Source organism: Cuculus canorus, chromosome 4 (assembly GCF_017976375.1).
Source record: "Cuculus canorus isolate bCucCan1 chromosome 4, bCucCan1.pri, whole genome shotgun sequence".
Taxonomy (NCBI): domain Eukaryota; kingdom Metazoa; phylum Chordata; class Aves; order Cuculiformes; family Cuculidae; genus Cuculus; species Cuculus canorus.
In genome coordinates this window covers 56,548,714-56,576,318 of record NC_071404.1, presented here as the reverse complement: position 1 = coordinate 56,576,318, position 27,605 = coordinate 56,548,714, and the positions used below count along the sequence as shown (strand labels likewise).

General features: G+C 41.4%; 1 protein-coding gene across 2 annotated transcripts in view; it reads left to right on the top strand.

Moving 5' to 3' along the window:
- Positions 1-27,605, top strand: part of ELOVL6 (ELOVL fatty acid elongase 6) — a 73,679-nt gene that overhangs the window by 33,875 nt on the left and 12,199 nt on the right. Inside the window, exon 2 of one of the 2 annotated variants that reach the window (XM_054066034.1) lies at positions 15,602-15,733. The exons of the other annotated variant lie outside the window; for it this stretch is intronic. Within the exon in view, the coding sequence (XP_053922009.1) occupies positions 15,602-15,733 (132 nt within the window). The remainder of the gene's footprint in view (positions 1-15,601; positions 15,734-27,605) is intronic. 2 annotated transcript variants of the gene reach the window in all.

Here is a 27,605-nt window from a genome sequence, read left to right as displayed (position 1 = left end):
AGCCGGGTCTTGGGTAAATTGCAGTGCTTCCTTCTGCCAGCCAGGGAGGTGAGCACATGGGAGAAGGGAAGTGCAGGCCATTAAAAAACTACACTTGTACGATGAGTCAGCCCCAAAGGAATGTAATTTTTAATTTATGTGGTTTGGGTTCAGGTACCAGCATTTGTCCATGCAGCCATGGGTTTACAGAGCATTGTGCCAGAGGCAGGTTCCATACCTTGCCAGGGACTGCTTTGGGATCCCCACTGCCTCTGCTGCCAGAGCAGCTACAACAGCTCCAGCCTGTCTTAGGGTGCAGAGTAAGGATAGGTGTCCCAGGCCTCCTCTCGGCTCCTGGGTGCTGTGTCAAGAGTGGTTTAGACAGCTCTGGTTTCAGGCGCCCTGGAGACAGAGACCAGCCTTTGCCATGGGTGCTACAGTGGTGCGGAAAGGATGCAGTAGAGGAAATAGCAGCTGGGCTGTTTTGACACTATATGGCTATGCAGACTTAATCTCTCTGTCCCTTCATGCTTGCAAACGTACTTTTCCTTTCCTTTGTTTTTCTCTGAATTTCTCTTCCTTGTGATAACTCTGCAGCTCTTCTTGGGATGCAGTTTGTAGCAAGGCGACTGCACAGAAGATGTCTGACTGTTGTTATTTTTATGCTGTTGTGCTGCACAGGACTCTCAGACGACTGAGTTTCTCTGTGTGCATCTTGTTCAACAAGTCCCAGCCTTTCAGCCTAGGGGGGTATGCGTTGCCACAGCAGTGTCAGAAAGCAAGGCAGAAGTTTTTGCAAGTTAAATGTGCCGGGTTTGCATGCTTGCTGTACTCAGTGACGGGGTAGAGATGAGACTCATCTGCCACCTGCACGCATCACACAAAGCTGTACCAAGCACCATCAAGCCTTTCCTCTTCTGGGTCTCTGTTCCTAGTGACCAGTACAGTCATCCTGAAAGTGATGGGGTGCACCCAGGAGCGCCCAAGCCGAAGCCCTGTTTTATTTTGTAAGGGATCTGCAGTGTCATACAGCCCCTCACTTTGTTTTTATTTTTTTTCCCCAAACTTATTGAGTCCCATCTTTGATGCAGGCAAACCTTTTTGCACTTGAAAAGAAGAGTGTCCCAGAGTTTCAGTGTCTTAATGGTTGGGAGTTGTCTTCGTGCCTGCATATAGTCAAGGATGGCATCTGTGGGTTTGTTCTGGTGCCAAGAAAAGTGGAGAGATTAGATACCTTCCTCACCTTCCCCCTTGTGTGAAAGCAAACTCCACCTGCCAGGTTTTTTTAATAGACATGTAGTAGGGAAGAGTTTTGCAAGCCTATATAAGGCATCAAGAGATCTGTTGTTTTAAAAAATACAATCGTATGTGGTTAGCACACACTGCGGATCAATATAGTCTTTCAGACCTTGTGGTATGAGCCACCCGCTGTGTTTGTTGTGATAGATCTGCCCCAGGCTGCATAATAGAGACTTGTTTCTCACTGTTATTTTGTTAGTGTTATCATTTAATATGAATGCAGAAATCCTCAATCACTTAAGACACTTGTTCCTCCTCTCCCTCTCAAATTAAATAAGACTGAAAAGTAAGACTGTATTTAAGCAGACGCAGCAAAGCCTTTTCTCAGTCTTAAAGATGGGAATGGCTTGTGTAAGGCAACTGCGGTATTTTTGTTTTTAAATACAGAGAGGCATGTTTCGTTTTCATTTGTTAATTATGAAAGAAAATTCACTGAGGAGAGTCGCATTAAACAAGTCTGGCTTTGAAGGAGAGAAAGAAAGGGGAAAAAAAAAGGATCTACCTTCACTCTGTAGCTGGTTGACCGAATGCACAGCCATGACCTGAATTTAGTTTCCTTCAGATTTTTATTTCCATGTTTTTTCTCCATTTTTTTAGTCCAATCTTGACAGCTTCAGGAAGCATGGCAGAGCCTTGTAGTTTGCCTCTGGACACACCGTTAAAACAACGATTTAGAAACTTAATCATCAGATACGGACTTACTCCACGTGACACATACTTGCAACCCAGGGAGCCCCATCTGAGACATGAACAAAACGTGTGACAGTGCTATAGGCAGTTTGGTGTATATCAGCGCAAGCTTTAAATACACAGACAGAGAAGAAAGAAGCACAAGCTGATTTAACTAATAAGGACTGGTACTGCTGTGACTGAAGTCTAGTTAGGTCCCTCATCTGTTTTTCAGCCATGCAGCACACCCTTGTTTTATTTAGGGCAGAAGCTGCCAAGGGTGTGGTGGGATGGGTGGAGTGGTGGCTATAGTGCAGATCCAGCATTTTTCAGAAATATGGATGAGAAGCTCAAAGCTGTTTTTAATTTATGAGTCCAATCCCCAAAAGAACAAAATTCTGCAGCTAAAGGTTTGATATGTCTTTGAACAAGTCACCAGCAACGCGTGAGATTGCTCAACGTCTAAGGCAGGGAGCTGCTGATTCTTTTTGCTGATACACTTGGTACCTAGAGGGACTAAAACATAAACCATAGGTTGAAAACAAACAATTTGCAATGAGTGATAAAACTGAATGTGTTTTTGCTTAGCCCAACCTGTTATGCTTGCTAGCTGCTGCTTGGGTGAGGGACTTGGGAGCTCTGCTGGTGTTGCTGGTCGGAGTGTCAGAGCAGCATGCTGAGCTCTGTCCACGCAAGAGGCTCTGCGTCAGCTGGATGCTGCGCTGCCAGTGGGGCTGAAACTGCTGAACTGAAAGGTGTATTGAACATGCACTTTGTGCCTTCTCCGTAAAAGACGGAGGACTGAAATATTTTATATCAGAGACCTCTCTCTGCCACTCCTCCCTCTGCACATGCAGTCACCTCACAGATTTAGGCTAGGGAAAAGGAGCAAAGTGAAGGATTGTATTAGAAATGCCCATGTGAGCCGGTGCATCCCTGCACTGTGCTGACCATGTGGAGATGGCAACTTGGAGCCCTAAAGCAGCAAAGCAGAGGTTGTGCCCAAGACCATTACTGCTCTCAGTGCAGGTATGGGTTGCCCCCAACACAAATACTATGGGTAGGATGCAGGTGAGCAGAGGGGTACGTGTATGTGTTCATCAGTCATTGTTGGTGCAGGTCAAGGTCTCTAAAAATCTTTAGAGTCCTGAGCCAGAGAAATTAAAATAAAGTAGAAAAAACTTTGGGATGAGGTGAGAGTGGAATCACTGGCATAGGTTCCTAAAACTTATTTGCCTCTTTCCCCTTGGCGTTTTGAATTACAAGGCTGGTTGCCTTTTGGAAAACATGTTGGAGTGAAGACACAGAGTAATTGTGAAACTCTCTGATAAACTTTTATAGTGTGCTTGCACTCATGAATCTCAAAGCAGGCTACAGCTGAAGGGGAAAAAAACCTCAAAACCGAAAGCAGTAAACATTAGCAAACTGTCATTTGCTCTAGGGTATCATGAAAGTGGAAAAACTTGTTGAATACAGTGTTACAACTTTTTCTGTGGGCGCTTACTTTAGCTGGCTGGCAAATATGCAGTTGCGTTGATGATTACCAACATCAGAGAGATAGCATTTACCTTTCCCAAGGAGAGAGGCTTGTAAAAGCAGGCTATTGTTAATGTATACTTAATGCATGGAAACTGGAGTGCTCAGCCGATGGATCCAAGCAGTAGGCATTTGGATCACGCTGGCTTTAGCAAGAAGCTGTCAAGCTGGCCAGCCTCGGTGTGTGTGAGTTGTGTGATGGGGCTGCTGGGTACAGGGTCAGCGAAGTTGAAGAAAGCCCAATGCTGGGGCTTTCTTTTTTCTTCAGCTGCTGGCACAGGCTATGGTGGGAGTATTGCAAAGTGCTGAAGCACCACAGAGCATCCTGTGGAAAACAGTGTGTTTGGGAAGATAACTTTCTTCCCCCTCCCTGTTGCCCACCGGTTCCTGCACATAGATGTCAAGGGATTCATATTTCCTTTCCAAATGAAAGAAGAAACAGGAACAGAGCATCCTTGAACGAGACACTGTTGTGAACAGGTTTGTGTGTAGTTACAACATCTGGTGATAGCATGACAGAGACAGTGGGTAGATGCAAGAAACGGATGTATTGGTGCTCTTACCATAGCTGCATGGAAGAAAAGTGGTAAAAATAGGTTATGAGAATAGAAGGTATTCTACTATAGTAGCTGTATGATACAGAAATTAATTTAGCAGTAGCCTGGCTTTTTACTAGAACAGATTTTTTTTACCTCTTTATAGGCCAACTATAAGTTTGCAAACCTGTCACAGAGAGAAGTTTGAGCAAAATAGACAAGTTACGAAGGTAATCAGTGGTGGGCAATCCAATTAAGAAAAATAATAGCAAAAGGAATATGTTTGGAGATGTAAAACAAATTCTAATTATGTGACCTTTGTGAAAAAATGAAAGTCAGATCACTTATTTAATTTCTCTGCCTTCATGGAAGGCTACCTTCTGTTTAAAATAAAATCTGAAACAGTATCACTGACATGCTAACAGGCGTCCCTATTCATTGGCAGTAATCTGGTTCTCCCTTTTACCCGTTAACGACCATTAAATTCTGACTGTTGTTGTATTTTAAATGTTTAAAATGTATTTATTTCCTTACTTTATCCCATTTATCTGCCTGTCTAGAGGAGCTGAATGTCAATTACTACTCCCTCTTAGCAATGCTCCTTTTCCTTCTGGTGGTGTCATGGATGCAGCCGCTTCCACTGTAGTTCAGATTCATTGCCTTATTTGTCTGTGGTTTCTTTTGTTTTGGCATCTACTATCTTTTAATAGGTCCCCTGTGACCAAGATTTAGCAGAGACTAGGACAGGCAACTCTCTGCATATATATAACACTTTGATGTTATACTCACTAATCCCTTAGTAACCTTGGCTCTTTATACCACGATGGAAAGTGAAATACTGCTAAGCAGTTTAGTATCCCATCTAATTAGGTGACAGGGTGTCTAAGGGCAGGATGCAGTCAGCCGAGCCCTCCTGGACAGAAGCAGAAAAGCAGACCCTGAGTCTTTAGTTTAGGAGACTTGGCAGGTCCTGCCACCTCTCAAGGGAGATGAGGGTGTCTGTGCAAAGCATGAAGCTGTAGGTAGAGATGGAAAGCCGGAAGAATCTGTCACAAACATATTGCTGACCGGCTAGAGATAAGCTACATTAATGCCTGTACTTTGTACTGCCTTGTGCCACTCCTGCCTAGTTCATTCCTATTGTTTCCGGCTGATTCAGAACTGCAAGTGGAATGTCCTTTAGTTGAGGAACAGGTGCTGGTGATTGTACAGCATTTACTACATTCCTCTGTCCTATCTTCATTTCCACTACACATTTAGGAATATCATTCTGCCTCTTAAATTTTGTCCTCATCAGATCCTGAAAACTGACAGTAATCAGAAAACTACTTCTACTGGTTAATCACTCACAGTATTTCTCATGAGGTTTTACGTTCTCTCCTCAAAATTTTTATTTATATTCAGGCCAGTTTGCCTTTTCCTTTATCTTTGAAAGGATCTGCTTTAAAGGTACCACCTCGACCAATTTCATATAGAATGATTTTGCCTTTAATGAAGAAGCTCTAGGTCATGGTCAATGGAAACATGACAGATTAAAAAGTATTGGGAAATTTATTAGCAGATTAAACTGCAGACTGAAGCTTACATTGGGAACAAAGAGAGTAAAATTCTTATGGAAGAGGAAGTAAGGTTTAGTTCATGAAAATGCCATGTGATAATGATGACATAGCCAGCTAATGCACAGGGCTACCTTCTCTGCTGGTGCACGTGTTGGGCAAGCTGCGAAGCATCATGTTGGAAGGAAGTAGTAACATGTAAACCTGTCTCCTAGCTGCTCTAACTGCTCCCTGTTGCAAGTTTTGAGCGTTGCTCAAACACCCTTGTATTTGTTTGGACCTGCTTCCCAGTTGATTAGGAAGGAAAATGGCTGTTGGCAGGGCTCTTTGTTCTAAAGAGGTGGTTGAAAAGATTATAGCAAGATTGCCCCATTTCTTACTTGGATTTTGCTAGTTTCCCATCAGTCAAGAGTGAGGTCCAGGTTTGCTGCAGTGTTTCCATTAATATCCTTTTTCACTTGATCTCTCAACACTAGACAAAGGTCAGATGTCCTTGAAGATTTTATTAGGTACATCAAGCAGTCCTTGACGTGATGTATCAAAAAGTACTGCGGGACCAGCCAGAAAAGGCAGTTGTTCTCCAGGTAACCTAATTTTTCTTCACTAAGAGATGCTGTAAAATATTCTTTCATTTGCTTCTCTACCAAAATGTCCTTTTTATGAACTCCATTCACTGCCTTCTCTTCTGCTGGACATATAAGCATTTACATGGTTTGAAAGCAAGACATTTTGTTCCCATGGTTCTGTTACTGCAACGTCACTGATACCAATAACCCCTCTTAATCAGACCTAGGCCACAGAATGGCATTGCTGGCTTTCTCTGCTCTGTCTATATGGTTTTAATTCTTTAGATGGGGAAGATGGGGTGTTCTTTAGATGGGGTGGTAAGTGTGTATTCTAATTCAGTATGCTCTTCAGGCATCCTCTCAGTTTTCCAGCACTTAAAGAGTTATGAAATGATCTTTTCCATAAGGTGGTCACCAGGCCCTACCCATAAGGACTTGTTTGTACTTGATTTTTGTCTGCCTTGTTTCTGAGATTGTACTTCATGGGAGAATCTTGAAAGTCTTTTTTGGCTGGGAACACTCTCAGGAAATTCAGAACGATTTTGTTTGTTTGTGTTTTGCAATCCACTGGCGGTTGTAGCAACATCATTTTCTGAGCTGTATTGCAGAAGGCTCAAGGGAGCAATGTCTGCAGGAATGTCTTTTGGGGTGGATAGGTAGAAAAAACAACACACTGCTTGCTTGCAATCTCTGCATTTTCCATATTTCATTTTGAATGACTGTTTTTTTTCTCCTTTAAATATTTTTGAGATCTAGCAGACATTATTTCAAAGGCTGTTTACAAGTTGGATTTGCAATGGCAGAGAGACTTGGCCATGCCACTGTGGTGCATAGGCTTTCCTGCAGGAACAGGGGCAAAGGTAGCTTTAGTAAAGTGTTCTCATTGATGCGTTGCTTGTAGTGTTGTGCTGTGTCCTGTTAAATAAATAAATAAATAAATATCCCCAAAGCAGTGAAAAAAGCAGCACTTTTCTATATACGTTACATTTGTGAGTTGCTTTAAGGATCTGAAGGTCTTACGTTGATGTACACTTATTAAACATCATTAACCATTGATTGATTTGATCAGATAAAGCAGATCAAATCAATAAGGCAGCGTGGAGATCTAGTCATGTTTGTGCTGTATCTGTATGCTATACCTTCACTAGTATCTTCATTAAACGTAATTCAGGTGAGACATAAGTACAAACAGTTGGCAGAGATGTAGGTTAATAGTCCCCAAGTTCAGTTGCAGTTGTGTTTATTAGCTGAAGGCTTTCACTTGAGGAGGCCAGAAATTTAAATTTACGTTGATGGAATTAAAAGTGAAAGTACTGTAGCTTTTCATCAGAACAGCAGTGATTGTGACCTATATTAGCTTCTGTGCTCTCTGCTGTCAATCCACCGACTGCCTGAAAGCGTGGAGAAGTCCATGCTGGGTCCACGGGGACAGTGGGACACCATACTTCATCACCTATTATAACCCCAATCTTTGTATTAAGAAATAGATTTGTTGTCAGAGTGATACAGATGGATTTATCAGAGACTCTCAGTAAAGGATTTTCTCTGACTACTATGACCTGCCATGAAGACTATTAGCAGGAGCAGGGATGGTCATAATTTTGCTGATAGGCTCCAGTGACTTTTCTGGGGCTAGAATCAGTTTTTAGCTCTGGTGACATCTTGGAGAGCTTGTGCAAAAATGGTTGTTACTTACAATCAGTGTCAGTACAGTGAGAACAGATGCTGGCCCATCCCTGAGGAGGAGTGGGGGCTTTGGAGATGGGATGGCGCAGGCTTTGGCACAGGCTGAACAGTGTCACCTGGGACGCCAGCTGGGTAGGAGGGTATGATGGAGCTCGCCATGGCAATCCAACCACCAGGCTGAAAATTCCACTGCTGTCTACGCAAGGTTGAAACACGGGGATGAGTGTTATCACTGTGAGCACACTAGCATCTACCATCTACACAGTAAAATTAAAAATGTAAAAACATAAAAGTGGAGGAAATCTGGCACAGAGACAGAGATGAAGCTGATTTGCCTTCAATGATTACAAAATTTTGGCCAGCTGGTTTCCAATGCCAAAGTTTTCTATACTGTTTTGGGTTTTTTTTTCAAAGCATTTTCCATTTGAGTAGTAATTTTCTCTTCTTACATTGCTTATATTTGGGATTGTAACCTGAAAGGTTAAGAGTTTGTGGTTTGTTCCATTAAACCTATATGAGGCTTATAAAGAACTTCATATACCTCAGAGCTCAGTTTGTCTCTTCTATCTGAAAAAAAACCCAAAAAATCTGTCCCTGAATTTTAGCTTCATTTTTTCACCCTTATGGTTCTCTTACATTTTCCCACTACAAAGGGAAAGCAAGAAAAAGTTGCTGCTGCTGTTTTCATCCCTAGATGCATACATTTTACTTTATGGGTAATAGTCTGTAACATGTATATTCTACAAGCATGAGTGTGTTTCAGCCAACAAATGCAACCATCAGAGAGGTGGAGGGCACAAGCCACCTTCCCCTGTGCCTCCACACTACCTTGCCCTTGTTTCTCCTTTTGGAATTTTAGGGCTGCTGCCTACCCTTCCAACAGCATGACCCAGGAGCGCTTTAATGCTCCTGGATCTGATTGAATGCAAAGTCAGGGGAGACTTAGGTGGGCACAGGACCTTGCTCCCCAGGGAGAATGCCCATGCGCGTTGTCTGGTGAGGCACTGACGTTATCTCCAACCAGGTTTCTGGCTGGACCACAGCAGATTGACCTGGTGATACACTGGACAAAATAGTTGCTCTGCTCTTCAGAGGTAGCTGGCGCTGCAGCTCTTACCCTTCCTGCTCTGACCTGAGCAATGGGTGACCTGGGCTTCAGGCTATGCCTCAGCTAAGCTTTTATCACTTGTGGAGCAAAGAGTACACATGCAGTCCTCCTCTTCCGTCCCTTTCGGATGAGTCGAGCTTGGCGCATTTCCCACAGCAGTCCATCCCTCTGGCAGTCTCCCAGTGCCGTGTTTCCTTCCTTTCATGGATTAAGCAGTAGGGCCAAAAATACAGGTACTGTCTCTTGGTAATGACATGAATTGGTTGATGGGAAAAGGACCCCTGAGAAAAGGCAGATGTAGGGAAATAGCAGTCACTTCCCTTATTCCCAGCTGGAAGAGTGGTGCCTGAGGAGCTGCCCTTGCCTTGGGTGGAACGCCAGCTTGTGTATCCAACAGTACCTATCACAAAGATGCAGAAATTGTCTTGAGAGGCAGGCTTTAGGAATCAAGAGATCAGATGATGAATATGAGATACATCCCTGTTTATTCTTTGATAGGCTGTTACGTCAAAGAGCAGCACCGGTGAGTCACCTACCCATGTGTGTGACTGGTGTCGTTGCTGCTCTAAATATAAGTGTCAAAGGATATTGAGCTGTAGGAAGATAACAGACTGTGTTGGTATTCGTGTATCAGACAGGTCTTCCTCCTCTGCATGTCTTTCTCTCTCTGTTATTAAGGCTGGTACAGTCAATGGGAAACAACTGCAGAAACCCAGATCAAAGCAAGGAGTACAGGTTATATTTTTGTATGCAGATCTGGCATATCCACACATTGGATCTCATCTTGCTGGTTGTGACGACGTTATATCTGAAAAGAGAGACAGAAAAGTTTGCTTTGACAGTATTTCTGAGGTAGAAACACTGAGAGACTGAAAAGCGTTTTCACACCCTTTTTTATACATACAGAATGTGTGATTTTTAAATATGCACCAGAGAGAAAGTAACTTTGCCAATGCTACCAGCCAATGCTTGTTAGCCGTGGACATGTGTGCTGTGTGATTTACAGTGGTTCAGGTTAAAGCATTTTAATTAGACTCTCAAGTTAGAAGTTTCAACTACAAACACAAGCAGTGGTTGTTTTCCATTTAAAGCTAGGAGAAACTGGTAAGAAAAGTACCTTATCTTTCATCTTACTGAGCAACCTGGTATTTTTTTCTTTTTTTTTTTTCAGTACAATCTATTTTTCAAAGCAAATAAAATGATGATGAAGGTGGCCAACGGAAAAACATTGGGAGCCTGAAATTGCCTGTTTATTTGCCAGAGCAGAGTGCTTCTGGCAAATAAACTGCAAGTTTGGGGGTTTTTTTAATCTATTGTGCTCCCTTCACAGCATATGAGGAAGTAGTAACAGATTTAAGAATGAGCTCTGCCTGTACAAAGTAAATACATGGTGATAAAAAAGGTTTTTAAAACTATAGAATGGAAGTAGAGGGCAATAATGCTGCTTCACTTTGCTATTCCCTTACTGAATGTTGTTATGGGGATAATCTTCTATTACATGCTAGAAGGTAGTTAAAAGATCTAGTAGTCTGTAGTTAAAAGATTCATTGTCCTTTGTGCATTTCTGTGAGGAAATATTTCTATATGGAATTATTAGTTTTACAGCATGTATCAGTATCTGTTTCAATTTACTCATTAATATCAGAGAACCCTACAATAATGAGTAAGGCTAGTATTTTCAGAGGAAAAGATGACAACAGCCTATCTGGGCTGAAACCACCTCCTTCAGTGGCACTTTGCATCACAGACGCTGGGATGTCTGGCACTGCTGTATGTGAGGCTTACCCTCAAGCTTTGGCCCCTTATTTTAGATTACTGTGGTAATTTTATACTTTCAGTATTTTATAAATAACATACTTCTGGGGGAGTCAGGATTTCTTACTTCTTAGCCATCTGTTTGCTGTTGCTTTCCTCTTTGGGTTATTTGCTGCCCCTGCCTGTGTTGTGTTTTCCTCCTGGGCGCTGGATGACTGATCCCAAGGACTGATCCCTTGGTGCCTGAGTGGGCTTTCCTTGGTGGTACTACATGGCTGAGAATGAGAAGATTTGTTCCTGGTGGGGTGGATTTCCTCTGTCTTCCTTTATCAGCCCCAGTTTCTGCCTCCTTCTTCTCATTTATATTTCTTTCCCATTTCTTCTTTCCTTGTTTATTCCTTTGCCATAGAGCAGATCTAATAAAGGATTTCAGCTTCTTTAAAGCACATCAGCGTCCAAATGTTCATCCACCCTTGATAAAACAAATCACCTGCCTATGGTTTTACTCAGCGCAGAGGGAGAAACAAAACCCATGGGCTGTGGTCCAGGAGATGGTAACACTGCCTGTCCCTGTTGTAGGATTTTTGCAGGAGAGTGACCGAAGCTCTGTCTTCAGCGTGGGTAGCCTGAGCCTGTTTGTGTGGCCGTGGGTGCTAGAAGCATCCCTCCAGGGGCTTCAACAGAGAAAGGACTTCAAGTCTCCTTCCCTTCTATGTTGTCCCAGCTTTACATCCATCTCTTGGCTGCCAGCTCCTCTCACCTGCCGCCATGCTTACCCTTTATCCTTTCTGTTTTTTCTCCCATCATGTCAGCTGCCTCTGCCTATCTCCTTCCCTCATAGTATAACTGTCTTTGTGCTAGAGTCCTGGAAGACCTGCCTCACACCTTTGGCCAGTAGCACCAAGCTCTTGCCTCCCTTTCTTGTAGCAACCCCCAGCCCAAGTGGAGCAGTTTATAGGTTTTCCAGAAAAATTCCTGTCCCCCTTTTAGGGGAAAGCGCTGGCAACTTTTGATGGAGAAACATAGAGTTGTATTCAGTAGAGACAGTACTTAGTCCCTAAAGTCTGAAAATGTAGGAAGGTGGGAGACAACTGTGAGAAACAGAAATGACAGAAAAATGTGGAGGATTTGGCAGCCCTGCCTTTATGTCTGTGATATCCTGCAGAACAGAATTGAAGACAAATATATGAATGTGCTAGCGTTGAATTTGCTCGATGCAAGTGTGATACTTAATTACTTTGGGGGATTTTTTTATTTTTTTAGTTTCAAGTTGGGTTTTTTTTTGTTGTTGTTCTGCTCTATTTGTTTCTCTAAGGATAATAGTAGTGAAAGGTTACAGCACTCCAGAACAACTCCAAAATTCTGTCTTTAAAAGTGCTCATTTGATATTGGCCTCCTTTAGCTAAAACGATTCAGATCTAACTGAATGCTGTTAGATTGCCATTCCTTTGTGTCACCAGCCCAGGAACCAGACTGTAGTCATGAACTTGTCAGGAAAATCCATCATATAAAATACTGATAAGAAGCTGGTTAGTACCAGTCTAATGCAGTTAAACAGATTATCTTAAGAGTACATACCTCTGCAACCTGTTTATTGCTATATCACCTGAACTACCAAGTCCTTTTAACCGTTATTGTGCTGCAAAGAGCGGAAAATTCAAAGTTCTTTGAATGTGGAAAGTAAAGTTACTGCAAGTTGTCAGGTCTCAAAACAGATATATGATTTCAAAATCAGCCTTATTCAGTGTTGTATTAGTACTTCTGATAGGAGATAATACTACCGTGTTGCTTCTTGTTTGAAACAGCTTATAGGTGCTCTATGCAGTTGACATCATGCGTGCAGTCAGGTCTTCTCATGTCTACCACCATCAGTACAAAAGCTGTGTACTGTGGGAATAACATTTACCATCATTGCAAATAATTCTGAACTCATTACAAAGCAGTTAAAAGTGACCTAAATTTTATATTTTCTAATTAATACCGTGTAACTATCGACCTCAAGAGACTGACTGAACTCACAAAAATTAGTTTCGTTAATAAAAAGCAAACAAAGCACAGACCTGAGCTGCTAACTCATTTAGATTTGTCTTTTTTTCTTGAAGTGGAACTGAGGTTGAACCATTTCTTTGAAGTCTTGGCTGTATTTGATACAGAACTGAACTGCTTCCTACCTGCCTGCCTTCCTGCAAAGTCTCTCTAGCTACTGCTCTTGAATCCTGACCTCCTCCTGTGCCAGCCTGCATAGCCTGCATCTTGGTGGCAGCCGATGGCAGCACTGTGTTGTGGCCTTTTGCTTTGCACCAAGTTACCGTCCTGCACTGCTCTTGGTTGGTTTGGAGCTCTATGCATGGACCAGTGCAAGACAGACCTTTCCTGCCTGGGGCATGAGGGACTCCTAATGCGGTAGCATCAGCTGGAGGGTTTGCACCTCCCTTTTGGTGTGGGGCCCCAGGTTCCCGCCAGTGAGGCCCCTGCACATGACATAGTTCAAGTGGCTGGTACATGTGTGTACATATCTCCATACCTTGTTGTGTGCGTTGGTGTCTGCACTGAGTGCTGTAAGCCCAGATTTTGCGGCGTTGAAGGGACAGAGCATGCAGAGCAGATGCCTCTTCCGACGCCTTGGGGCAGTTGTGGGAGAACGACAGGCTACAGTACAGTCCATCATGCTCCCTTTGCCTTCACTTGCCCAAGCTCAGGTTGGCAACAGGCAGCCCTGCTCACAGGTGCTGAAAAGGCTGCAGAGAGGAGATGGACTCCACCTCACAGGGAGAGTCTGCTTCTGTCCCATAACCTATAAATCTGTCTTAACAGTTAAGCAGTTTGGTATGAACAAGTTTGAGGTGATTCATCATTACCCAAACTAATTGACAAATATTTGCTGACCTCCAGCCAAGCTAAACTGCAGTCAATGCTATCAAATGTGGTAATTCTGCCCCTTTCCTGACTGTGAAATTCAAGAACATAGAAGAGAAAATAAATGTTTTTTCTTTATTATGAGACAAATAAGGGCAGAGGCTTTTTCATTTTCCAAATATGATTGTAATAAGCATTGCCGTGGCAATTAGACCATCTCAACACACAAGGTGAGAGAAAGCACTGGCTCTGTGGTAATCCTGGTCTTCCTGGGGCTGCAGTGTGGCTGCAGGCACCAGGTCCTTCCATCTCAGTGGGTTGAAGAGCACCAACTGGATTTTCATGCAGTTACCCGTATTTTTAACACAGAGCTATAAACCTACCAATAGAAACAAAGGAGTTTTTAAGTGGGCAGCAAATGGCATGCTGCTGCATGCATACTGATACGCCTTTGTTTGTCTCTTTGGACTTCGCTTTTACTTGGCTTTCAAACCCATATGTAACTCATTTCAGTAAAGTCTGCATGTTCTTTCTTTGTACTTCTGATCAGATGTGATGCTACAGCTTTTTTGTAGTTTTTATGGACCTCACAGGAAGACCCTTGTCCATCGAGAAGCTCACGATCCATGTACCAGTTCCCTTGAGCAGGCACAGGCACTTGCTGTGCTGTGCTGCACTTACTGCTTGGCCTTCAGGACTGTGCTGTGCTGCCCATATCTTTTCCCATGCAGTACTCTCAGCTGGCTAATCATAATGGAAGAGCCTGGACCTAGCGCCTGTTTGGCAGCAGCAGTTGACATCACAAGCACATCCTTGTCCTTAACTTGAAGTGAAGCAACATACTTTCATATAGACATCAAAGTGAAATTCCCATAAAAATTTTAAAGACCATGCTGTGGGTGAACCTTGCACCCAAGTCTGCGTAGTGTGCCATGCCCTGACCTGTCTGTCTGACACTGCATCATGTTGGGGTTCCTGGCATGAAAAGGAATGTAAGATCTTGTAGCTTGCTGCCACCTTTTCTGGAATATTAATGAAGTGCTTACCTTTCCTGAGAGTGTTTATCTTTCTTTCTGGGGTCCGAAAAGAACCAGCACCTCTTGGTGCAAAGCCATAGTCCACTAGTATTTGTGCATATAGTTGTAGACTTCATGGAGAAAAATCGTTTCCTAAATATGCACCCATCTATTTAGGCTACCTTTAATGCTATACATCAATTAAGTCTTTGCCAGTGTAATATTGTGATATGTGGGAAGGAATCACAAACTGAATCTGATTTTGACCTCTAATGGTTGATTTACCAGAATTCAAATGCTGGCTGATTATTGCTAAGCTGGGCTACTCTCCGGCATTTTCAAAAAACCCCCCTTGCAATTCAAAGAGTATCATTGATGTTCCTTAACAGACCCCCGCCTGACGTTTCAGTGAATTCACTGGATTTCCTGAATGTGCACTCATAGGCAGGGTTTGTGCAGCAGATCAGTGCCACCTAGTATGTTTGCTGCTTAATGGGTCTATTGACCTCTTGTTGCTGATTCTCTGTTTTTAATGAGGCTCTTCGTGTTGTGTTGTAGTGCACAAGATCTTTAAATGTCTTCTTGGAGGAAACAGTGGGAAACTAAATTGCCAGTTGGCAAGGAGTCTGCAGGAAACAAAATACGATGTGAGAATAAGAAGTGAGTCACAAAACATGACCAAGTGGTTCAAGTATCAACCATGTTGTGATTGCAGAAGTCTGGATTCTGCGATATCTATTCTGTTCCTCACAGAAGATCAGTCCTCAGAAACTGGGGAATAAGGGGACTGAAACTTGGCCATCCTTTTTCAGAAGAACTTCCCCAGGGTCAGTTTTGCTTGTGCCTGGCCCTGGCCCTGTGTGTAGGCATGTAGGTTCATACACTGCTGATAATCTTGACTGGGCTGCAGGAGTGTCTTCAAAGGAGTTTCCTTTCAAGGAAATGGACAACCCCTTCGTAGTTTTGTCCAGATGTGACTCTGCTATTTATCTAAGACTAATTAAACACTTGACAGGTATTTTTTGGTTTTGTTTTGCAGGAAGAAATCTTTCCTGTTTTCAGCTCTGTACGCTGCCTTTATATTTGGTGGTCGGCACCTAATGAACAAACGAGCAAAATTTGAACTGAGGAAACCACTAGTGCTCTGGTCCCTGAGTCTTGCTGTCTTCAGGTAGGCATTTCTTCACATCAACTGGTTTTGACAGTAGTCCATGGAGAGGTTTGGGGTTCTTTGCATAGAACAGCACTGCTAAAATGAAAATAAGTTCACATAGAAATGGCATTTCTTTGGTTCTGCTGTTTAGGGTTATGTCCTGATCCACTCCTCACAAAAGAAATGATCCCCTTTGACTTGTCAGATCATATGACGTTTGAAGAGGAAAGAAATCAGTAACCCTCTTGAAGAACAGACGTGAAAACAAAGTGGGGACATGAGAAAAAGTGCATATTATTGCACTAAATTTTCAATTTAAGCTACAAATGGAAATAAATCCATTAGGGTGTTAGTCTTGTTCTCACTTTCTAGTTAATACTGCATTTATGTGGGTGCATACGTGGAATAGTCAAGACTGTGATCTCCATTACGGTGAAGTAAAACTAGACTCATGGCCTTGATGACAGGTAAATTAGGCCACTGTAGTCGAAATCAGAATCTGGTTTCTGGTTATTCCATCACAAAGAGCTTATGAATATAGCAAAAGTGTGCCTCCGCAGGGAAAGGCTATTTTTTTAGTGAGGCACAGCTCTTTAGCTGTGTGTTGACTCTCTGTCATCAAGTATGCGGAGAGTCTGATTCAAATTCTGCATAGCTGCTGAAGTCAGAAGTAAAACAGACCTATCTGAATTCCCCTTTATGTGTTTAATATGCTAGTTTTAAATGAGACTGAAGATAAATGAACAAATTAACAAATGCTTATGAAAGTAGCCTTTATAAACACACAAACTTTTGGTACAATTTACTGATAACAGTACACAGAAGACCTGAGAATAATCCTTAATTTCCGTGCCTATTGGGGTCAACACTATAGAAACTATTTGCAAACCATTATCAAACAGCAATACCTGTATTTTTTTAAATATAAATAATAATTACTGATTATTCATTCAAAAGTACATAAAGCAGGTTTTATATCCTAGCACAGACAAAATTGGAGCATTCTGAATAACTCTTGAGAACAAGTTCTGACGCTGAGACCAAATTCTAATGCTGTGAAAATTTATAGTTTTCATCTGGCTGCATTGGTGCTGTACTTTTGGCTCTGCATCTAACATAGTTTTGCTGTTAGGGTCCTGTAAGCAACTGTTGTCATTTGCTCCAGAAACATTTGAATTTCATCTGCTGTTGAATTGGTTCCTAGATGGCATGGCATTGATGATCAGTTTGTAAAGAGATTTGTAGTCAGCTGGATCCCAAAAGCATATTCCAATGGCACTTTTTCTGTATGTGAATGTAGCCCCTAGAAACTAGCTGACTTACACAAAGCAGTTGTTTATTTCCCAATCTGAGGAGCGGAAGCATGATTTCAGAACCATCCTTTGCAGGTGTCTAGGATAAATTTTATAATCACATTGTTTTGAGATGAGTCTGTGGCTGACATTCACAATGTGGGGCTTTTAAGCAATTTCACTAATTAATTTCCTCCCGAATCATAAGCAATACATCAGTCAATGAATAGCATGAGTATACGCTATACTGTGAAAGTGTTTTCTAGATAGACTTTGAAGTCACAGCCAGCTTGAGCTGCTACGTGATGTTGGGTGAAACTTAAAATGTAGACTTTACATTTTTGAAGCTACATGTTGCCAGGATGAACCTCTTGCTGTGCCCAACAGTGCAGGTATGTGAGGTGACCTCTGGTTGTGGAGAAGAGGACCAGTGGCCAGAACAGCACCATTTGAGAGGGATTCGTCATTTCAAATCACACTGTTCAGGAACAAGTGTTCCCCAACCACTGCAAAACTCACCCTTTCCTCTGCAGCTGGAAATGAGACAGCAAGGTGGAGAGGGGAGGGATGAACAGAAGTGTGAGATGTTTAGAGTACACAGGAGCACTGAGCACTTAAGCTGCTAGATTTGCTAGTGGGGACCAGCTGATTATGAAAATTATATGGCTGTGCTTAGAAAGCTTTCCTCTTCTGAGGTGCTAAGTGGCATGCAGAAGAGTGAAGTACAGAAGGGGAAAATGACCCAAATTGTTTGCTGTAAGACACAGCATGAAACCTCTGGAGCTTCCATAGTAACATGCAGTCCCATACAACAGCAGCTGGAACACAAAACTCCTTTACTTCCTGCCTGAAAAACGTGAAATGCAGAACATACACTAAAACCTGAGATGAAGACTTCTTATAAGAAGTGTTCATCCATTTCCTGGTGTTTCACTGCCACTGTCCTGTCTAGGGCCGTTGGACATTCACAGACTTACTGACTCTCTAGGCAAGCTGGTAAGAGACTTTGAATGCTGTAAAATTTCCCAGTAATTTGGATATCTTTTTTTTTCTGGCTCCATGTATAACTAGGAGTTTAATTTCTATGTGCTTGTTCTGAAAGACATTTCTGCTTCCTCTGGAGGTCTGTTCAGGTACATTTAGATGCTAGTGTTCTACCTGTAGACTCAAAATGGACCCAGGGTAATACTCCTTAGCTTTAAAAAGACTTCCTCTTTGGTTTTCTGGAATGCTAAAATGCTAAAACTTTTAAGATACTTTGTAGAAATTATAAGTAATGTATTTATCTGCTGCAAGGGCTTGTACTGAGGAAGGAAAACGTGCCTAGAGAGCCCTCGGTATTCTGGCTGAAGGTCAGTGCGAGGGGTTTTTCCGGAGTCCTTGTTGATCTCTCTTCTAGCACTCTTACCATTTTACCTGTTTTGAATGCCCTCAGAAATAGCAACACTTAGTGGAGACTGGAAGGATGTGTTTTAGGCTTGAAAAAACGGAAATTGCCTGCCAGGCAATGACATGGTCCTTCTTAAGAATGTCTCCTGTGTGCCAAGATCATTTAAATGTGGTAGCAGCTACAGGAGAAAGCTTGCCATGCTTATAAATAAACAAAACAACTACACCACCCTACTGAGCTTGCTGAACATTCAGGAGCTTGGTCAAGAGTGAATTTTGTGTCAACACTGGCAGCCAGCAGGATTTCTGAGGCAGAAAAGTGGCTTTATTTCCTTTTGGAAGCACAGACTGGTTTTGAACATTTTGTCTCTGGATAAGGTTACCACTTCTCAGTGAAAACTTGTGTAGGAGCAATGACAGTAAATCTTGCTTTTCACTTAGAAACCACTGTTAAAACATGATCTTCTGAAATCTTTACCTGCAAAATTAGTTTGGAATGTGTTTCTTGGGTTGTTGAGTTGTTGTTTTTGGTCACTAGCAGGTTTGTTGACTTGTTGCAAGCATTGAAGATTTGTTGTTGTCTGAAATGTTTTCAGTCTTTTGTTTTGTTGTTTACACTTTAATTAAGTGTTTTTGCCCGGCCTGGTTAGGTACTGAGGTCCTGGGGAGCAGCTCTGTGCTGCTCCATGTCAGTGAGAACCTGCTGTTAGGAAGCTGGCACAAAAGTTTATTTTTCAGTCTCCTAAGACCCCAAGGAAACTGTTGCTGATTCATCTACACCTCAAAGTGACAGTCAGCCATGTATTTCTGAATATTTCCTGAGGTTAAAACATCTGTAAAATCACATTGCATCTGAGTTGCTAGTTTTATATTCGTGCCACTTTGAACATAAAGTTAGGGTCATTCATTGAATTTTTTACTTCAAAAGTATAATGAAAGTATCATGCTGGCATCTCTAGGAATCAGCAAAGTTAAGACCACAACTCTCTCAGAAGGATATGAAGTCATTAATTCATGTTTCCTTTACATCTCAGCTGGATTTTTGTAATCCCTGTTATAGGCTGAAGAGTCTGTGTATAGGTAGCGTTGCTATCAAGGAGCTTAAAACATGTATTTGATCTCATCTTCACACAAGACAACAGCATGGCACTCCTTTCACTTGCTCTCCACCCTTAAGGGGTGGCCAACAGAAGTCACAGGGTCAGGCACTAACTAATAATAGTTGAAGTGAATACTGTCACACAAATACAGGAGGCGAAGAAGCTAAAACATCCAATGTGATGCAGTCATTTGTAGGCAGAGGCTAAGCCTGACCGTGGCTGGTATAGTGAGAGGTGGGATTTATCTTTGTCTAGCCAAACCACACAACCATAATCCAATTATCATTACTTGAGATTGCTTAGATTCCAATCCAAATTCAGATGTGCTTTGTACCAGTGGTGGAAATCAGTTGATGTCACTACAGGGTTTCCAAATGTCTTTCTTCCTGGGAAACACTTCCTCTCAAAATAGTAGAAATGGTATCAAACATAGCTGAAATGTCACTAGCTGCTTGCCACAAAGCTATCTGGACCATCAAAAGTGAAGTATCATAACAGCAACAGGCCTTATATTTGAAAGACAAAACCAAAAAGGCTCACTGGAAGAAGGTGACTCACTTCGCTTTTATGAGATTTGTCACTGCAAGCAGAGCAACATTTTATAGAAGAATTTGTGCTTGTTCTGCAAAGATCTCTGCCTTGGCAGAAGGCAGTCCAAAAGATGTTTTTATTTGAGGAACTCAGTCATGAGCTGAACTGAATGAAAAGGACTAAACGTAAGTTTAAAGAAAGGATTGCAGTTGCAAATTTTGGCTCTGAAATATATTCTAGTTATTGTATCTAGTTAGCATATCTAGTTATCAAGTAGGAAAATTGATGAAAAATTATTCAACTTTTCATTCTCTCTCAACAGCTGCCATTCACAGATACTTGCCATGGAAATTAAAAGACAACTTAATTTCATATGTAGCTGAGCAACCTATCAAAATCTTAAAATACTCCAAAATTTTATAAAGGTCCTGACAGTACATTTGAGGAGAAAGTTAATTACTGAAAAGGGCAGTATTTGGCAAATAGTATTAAAATTAATAAGCAGCATTTAAGGTGAATTAATAACCTTCTCTCCTATAAACTTGAAAATAAGCAAATTCCTTGTGAAACTTTCCTTATTGTTGTAAGGCCTTAATGCATACTCTCAGTAGGACTTTTCTCAGAACCCAAATTAATAAAATGATTAACTTATACCTACTTAACAATTTATTTCCTTAGGACCATTTTCATCTTTAAGGTCTTACCTGATTTTCTTATATAACAGATGTTGGAAACATCATTTTAAGTACTGTTTTGGAGCAAAAGTTGGAAGTTGGATGAACAGTAAGAATTCAAAGTTATTGGAGAGAAGATAAAAATCCCTTGGATGACACTTAACAGTTTAAGAAGAAAACTATTTTCTCTAAGATGAACTGTAATCTCACTAGGGAAATAATAACATGGCTGAATGTAGGGTGAATTTATACTTCACAAAACAAATGCTATATGGCATTAAAAAACAGTGTAGTGGTGATAAAAATACATAGACTAAGAGCAATAGCATACTGTCAACAACGTGTATTTCCAGTATGTACCGTATTTATTCTAAGTGAGAAGAGCATCCCATGATAAACATCTTTATTCCCAGAACTGTAATTGATGCCATGTGATAAAATGCTGTGCCCATTCTCTTCTGAAATCTCACCTCTTCATTCACTGTACTCTAACTGCTGTGGTCTCTGTTGTGTCCATCAAAGTAATTTTGAATATAAACTGGTTTTACTGTTTTTACCTAATCAGGCTTAATTAAAAGTAAACTAAGGATTCACTGTGGGACCTGGCTGATGCTACTTTATGGGAGATATAGTTAGGACTCGCTAAAAATTCCTTCGAAAGTCTGTTCTTTTCAGTGCTAAGCTGGGCCTCTTTGCTTTAAGAACATCTCTTTTTTTTTTCTCTGATTGCTTGCTTGCTTGTTTGTCTTTATTGCTGGAAAACTGAACATCTTAGCAAGGTGAATTCAATACATTATTTAGAAAGCAGCTATTGCACTTGTTTTGCCCCTGTTCCCTCCCCACTCTCACAATCAAGGAGAGTGTTGACACTCAATTTGTCAACTTTAATTATACCTTTCTAATGAGATCACCCAGTCCCAGCCCACAGGAGCTCTCGCAGGCCACCACTCAGCATGAATGTTGTACTCAAAGCAGAGCCCCCTAAAGAGTGAGATTTTTTCCTTTCTGTTTTAAATGAGGAACAGGCTGAAAAGTGTATTTGAGGAATAAGAACATCTGTTTGGTAGCTTAAGAAGGGAACTGTACTAGAGAGCAAGTAGATAATTCATTCAAAAGAAATCAAACCTCCCATCTGTCCCCCTGTTACATCTGCATTTTACTCAGCCTTGGTACTTGGTTTGTGTGCCTGGTAAAAGGTCCTCCCCCCTCCAGAAATCCCTGAGGAACGGAAATCTCTTTGTATTTTCATCTGAGTAAGTCCTCAACATCTTGTGCTTGTTGGAGACCACGGAAATAAAGCACTGTAAGGTGTTAACTCGCATGACCTATCGAATCCAACATTGCGTCTGTGGATGAGTGTGTTAATAAACACTGCCTAACACATCAGTGTTCACACACACGGTTGCATACAAGTGTTTTAGCTGTGGTTTAGCAAAGTCACCATTTTGCGATGAACTTGCTTCTAAACAAATGTGCATCCTCCTGTCTGTGCCATTCAGCATCTTCCCTGAATAAATGAAATATATTTATTGTTTACCAACTGTAGGAGAATCCATGAGATCTGAACTTCTCTAGACGCTTACAGTACTGCCCTAGGGAGGCCAGAGTGAACAAGGACGATCAATGGCTCCAGGTCTGAAACTGCTGTTGAATGTATGGATCTGATCACCTTATTACAGCTGTATTATAGCTTTTAGCTTCTTTAAACCTTCTTTATTCTGTCAAACGCTAGTCTTTTTCATTAACTTAGATTTTGCTTACTTTGTTATCTGCCTGTTTTACAGCTTTAGTGATGTCTAGCTCCATTGGTTGGCTTGATTCTCTGCCAGATCTTTTTACTTTATTACTTTTTGGCTTATTTGCGTAGGATAATTTCAGACTCCTGAATACATACATTTCAATGCTATACATGACAGTTACTCTGCTAACTTGATACGTTTGATCCTGTAAGTATCTTTAATTTATCCTGCAGAAATAGATGTGCCACTTTTCCGGATTATCATTTAAATCACTGCAATATTACAGTTATTCTAAAATTTTCTTGAGATAGTGTTGAATGCTCAGAATAATTTCAGTAATGACAAAGGAACAAGTGCAAATTCCCCTGAAGCATTCATTAAGGATTGCTTAAGAGGTACGCTGTGCTTATGAATCCTCATGGGCTACTTTAGAAATCCTTAGATGGATCCCTTAATTCTTATGTGATTTTTCATGAAACACAGAGCTTAAGTTGAAAATTGTTTTTTTTTTCTATTTAGTAATTTAACCACAATCCAAAGTTGCTGAAATAAATATCTTAAGAACTAGGAAATGTTTCTTGTCAGAAAAACGTCTTGCCAAGTATAGAGACTTCACAGGGTGCTGGGGATCTTCAGCTGCACAAAACTCCAATTATTGTTTAGTAATGTCAGGGTAATATTGCTTGAGAAATAGCAGCCTTCATCAAGAAGTACTGTGTCTGCAAGTTCCTACCCTCCATGTGTCAGATAATCAGGACACAGCATCAGGTAACAGTGCATTGAGGACGGCAAGACCGGATGATGGGTAATTACTATTGATTAGCTTGTAACTGACTCTTTGGAAATCAGATGACATGTGTGGGTAGAGCTGACAAATTATTTTTCATTCATTGAAAGAAAACAGTTACATGTTTTTCAGCATCATATAGTTACACAAGTGTCACTGTAAGCAACTTATGCTATTCTCTCATATTCCAAGGGTAATGATTGAGTGCAACTGACCTTCAGCCTGACCATTGCTCTTTATCTGTCTCTACCAAAACCCAATGGACCTTGTGTAGCCACCAAATGCTCTATGTAAGACTTCCCATGCGTGTATAACCCTTTTTGCCTCCACAAATTATCTTCCTTGTTGCAAAAACTACTTGTAGGAATCTAGCCCTGGCATTTGTTTTTCTGTTATGCTTTGTAAGCAGTGCGTGTTCTCCCACCGGCTCACAGAGCTTCGCTTTATTGATTATTTTTGTACTCTGCTCTTCAGGATTGTCTGAATATAGCTAGTCCCAGTCATAAATAAGGCAGGTCTGGGGAACTAAACTGCATAACCTGGAGAGGGAATTCAGGCTCTATGTCATTCACCCTTCCACTGGTAGCTGTGATAGATTGATTTTTATCCACACGTGTAAATATGCCTTCTGAGTACTAGGTGCAGCAATTGGCAGAAGTGTTGAGCTTGCCACTTCAGCAAGGGAGAATCAGATGGATTTTACTCTGCTGTGGTGTGAATGTGATTAAAATCTCCAGATGACAGTGTCCATTGATCTGGAGCCCTGCAGAGATGTCATTGTTTGGGTATGCTTAATGAGGTCCCTGGAGAGGGGAGGAAATAAGCCTGGTTTTCCTTCCAGTTTTGTCAATGAAAAGGACAAAGAAATGTTTTGGGGAGCCAGGTGAGTTGTGACTACGAAATCTACCGATCAGAGGAAAGGACTGAAGGAAGTGGCCCCACACTGTGGGATTTATTGCCAAGGACAGGAAAAAAAAAAAAGTGATGCAAGGAGCACAGTACCTGCCCTTACTTGAAAACCACAGAGCGAGCTGTCACTTTAATATACCTCATTTTCCTCCCCTCAATTTATCACATGGGAAAGTAATCACCACCCGGGCATATATGCATATGTGTATGGGTTTCTAAACCTGCATAAATTATATGTTATTTCTTAGAGCCATGTAAAATGTTTGCACAATTTTTAAATCACTGAGCTGGCCTGGCTTCAGGTTTTGGTCCCAACTGAAAACTCATATGATACATGTTGAAAAGCTTGCTGGAGAGACATCTGGATCAGATACAGTAGGGGTGTCTGAAAAGGAGATGCCGTGCATTTGCTTCAGCAATAGGAGGTTTTATTAGAGATGGGAGGGGAAATCTCTCCAATTTGGTTTGGGATTTTGATAGGATTGATCACAAACTTAATGAATTTATGCAGTCTTCTGCAAAAGAAGTGGTAAAAGCTGCAAAGATTAGCACATCATTTGCTCACACATACGGTACTAAGACCTAGAACACCCCATTATAAAAACAGTACTGCTAACCACCAGATTTTAGGGTCAGTGAATCAGAAAGTGCCAGTCTGAGAATAGCATGTTATTCTTCACACTCCCCACTCCCCCAGTCCCCACCTTTTCTTATCTTATTCTTGACAATATTGTGGCTTGGACTCCTCTCTGAATGGGACTCTGTCACCTTCAAGGAGAGCAGTGGGGAACTCTGTGAGTGAGCTGCAAGACCCATCTGTTCTCCTTCTCAGTGAAGGAGATGGGCAGGGGGAGAGGTTGAAAAGAAGCTTGGCAGCAAGACGTTCTGAGGAAGGTTTTGCTGTTGGAGCTTTTTAAATTCTTGGCGTTCTGATGCCTTTACAGACATGGTAACTATTCTAGTGAGTTTGTTCTGGAAGCACGGAATTCTGTTCTTCAGAGCAGTGGATTATATAGAGAGAATATGTAACAAGCGTGTGTAGTGGGAATGGTACTTAATACAGCACTGATATAGTTCCTGCTTCATTCTCAACCAAATCTTGAGTGTACTCCTGAACTTTGGAGTCAGTCCTGGGATTTTCCGTCACTCTCTAAAGGAATCATATTAGAAACAAGATCCAATAGAGAGATGCAAACCAGTGTCTTAACTGTGTTTCAGTGGCTTCCCAGAGCAGAGCAGCTGCTTAGAACTCAGTGCTGCATTTTGAACTCTGTAGTGCCAGGGCTGGCTGGAAGGACTTCCCTGGTCCTGCCTTCCCTGGTCTATTTTTACTCCTGTGACTGAGGGCAATGAAATCATGTCATTAAAAAAAGTGAAGAGGAGGCTGTTTCTGCTGCATTGTTCACCAGTCGGGTTAAACAGCATTGGCTATGCAGCGGTGGCAGCGGGCCTGCCTGTGGAGTGAGTGGTGTGGGAGAACCAGAAGAGTTTACTGTAGGGCGCACAGATACAGGAGCCCAAAGCACAGAAGAACCACAGAGAGTGCCCATCACTAGTTATCACATACACCATCTCGTAGTAAAAGGAACGTTTTCCAATAATGTGTTCCCTCATCTGGAGAGGTAAAATTGCAAGTGAGAACAAAAGCATTAGTCATTCCAAGCTTTCAGGGAGTGAAGGAAGCTAAAAACATTTCTTAGTCTAAAACATTTGTGAAAACTGTGCTCTTCATTACAATAGTTTAATCATTATGAATAATATAGATACCTTACAGGCTTTCAGACACATAGGCTGGAGAGGATGAGTTCTGTGTTCTTTTTAAAGACAGAGTAACATAAGTGCTCTTAAAAGACCATTCTTTTAAAGATATTCACTTACCATAGAAGAGGTACATCATGGGACCAAGGCTCTTTTTCCATCATTTTTTTTTGTTCCGACCCATGATAAGTGAATAAATAATGGTCCCAAATAATTCTGTCAGTAGGCTAGGCCATGGAGGACACAGGCACACAAGGAAGTTACGGTGCTTTCAGTTGTCTGCTAGCAACTGAATTGTGGTAACTGAGCACATGTTGTCTAAACACAGTTACAAAGGGATAAAATAAGGTAGCATTAATCTCCTTCTCTGAGATTTTATATTTTACACTAAGATATAGTTTTACATTAGAATTGCCATAGATAAAATAATATGGTAACATAAATAGTTATCGTAGTTCATTAGCACCAGGGATGACTCAGTAACATGTTTTCACATCTGTGCCCAGAGTTAGCTTTGTTAAAGGAAAATACAGGAAAATAATGGCTACTGTGTGATTGATTTTTTTCCCCAGTAAAATGCAAACGATAGAGCACAAAGGAGTTCAACTTAGGTGCACAATAGTGTCATAATAGTCCTAAGTCCCAAACATACAAAACCCAGGCATTGAAGTCCGCTGCAAGACTTGACTTTGAAGTACTGAGATTTTTTTCTCTTTATGGTGATAATTTGGGTTTCTGTTTTTGTCCATGGTTGACTCATTGGTTATGTCTTCGGGCCTGTTTTTCATAGACTTGGGTAGATAGAAGAAACCTTTTAAAATTCAGTTCCTACTGAATCAGTTGCTGCTGAATGGGATTAAATACCTGCTTGCTTGTAGTTTTATCAACTGGGGCATTAGTAAAGGAAAACAAGAGCTTTTTAAGAATGCTGCCATTGATTTTTTCACTTTACTAGTGTGTTTTTTCGTATTTGCCATGTCTCAAGGAGGTAGGCATTTACAGCCACCTCCCACTGTGGATTCTGATCCATACTTGATTTTCTTCTGGAGTTCACTGGTGTGAGTAAGAGCATCAGCAGCGAGCATTGATACAAAACAGTCACAATAGTTAGTTAGAACAACTGCAAAAATTCCACAAGGGAGAAGAATCCAAATGTTTTCTCCTGTGGCAGGTGGGCAGCTGGGGTCTGGTCTTGTTCACATTCAGAGGGTGGGACAGTGGAGGGGTGGTAGAAGCCCTCACTCGGTAGGTTCACATTCTCTGTGTATGGCCAAATCCACATTAGTATTTGCCTAATATATCAAAGGAAAACAGAGGGAGTGCAACAGTCTGACTGAGTCTGTGGAAGGCATGTATTCTCTTATCTGCTCTTCTGGATAAGTCATGGAGTTTTCAACTGTTTCTATTTTCAGGACAAATTTGTAAACTTGCACTGTATCTCTCTGTGCATCACTCTATGTTTTCAGGTCTCGAAAGCATGCTGCCAAAATGTCAGATGTGCAGACAATGAAAATGTGATGTTAAGAGGTGTAACAACAGCTTTTATGTCTATAAACTAGTTATCTTTAAAAATATAGATGTACCTTGGGTAATTAACATGGAGGGTTTGGGACTTCAGGGTTTAGACAGTAACTTAAAAAAATGAATAGAAAATCTATAGCAGGTCAAAGCACTCTGAAGAAAACTCCTACTGGATGTTTACTGTTAATTC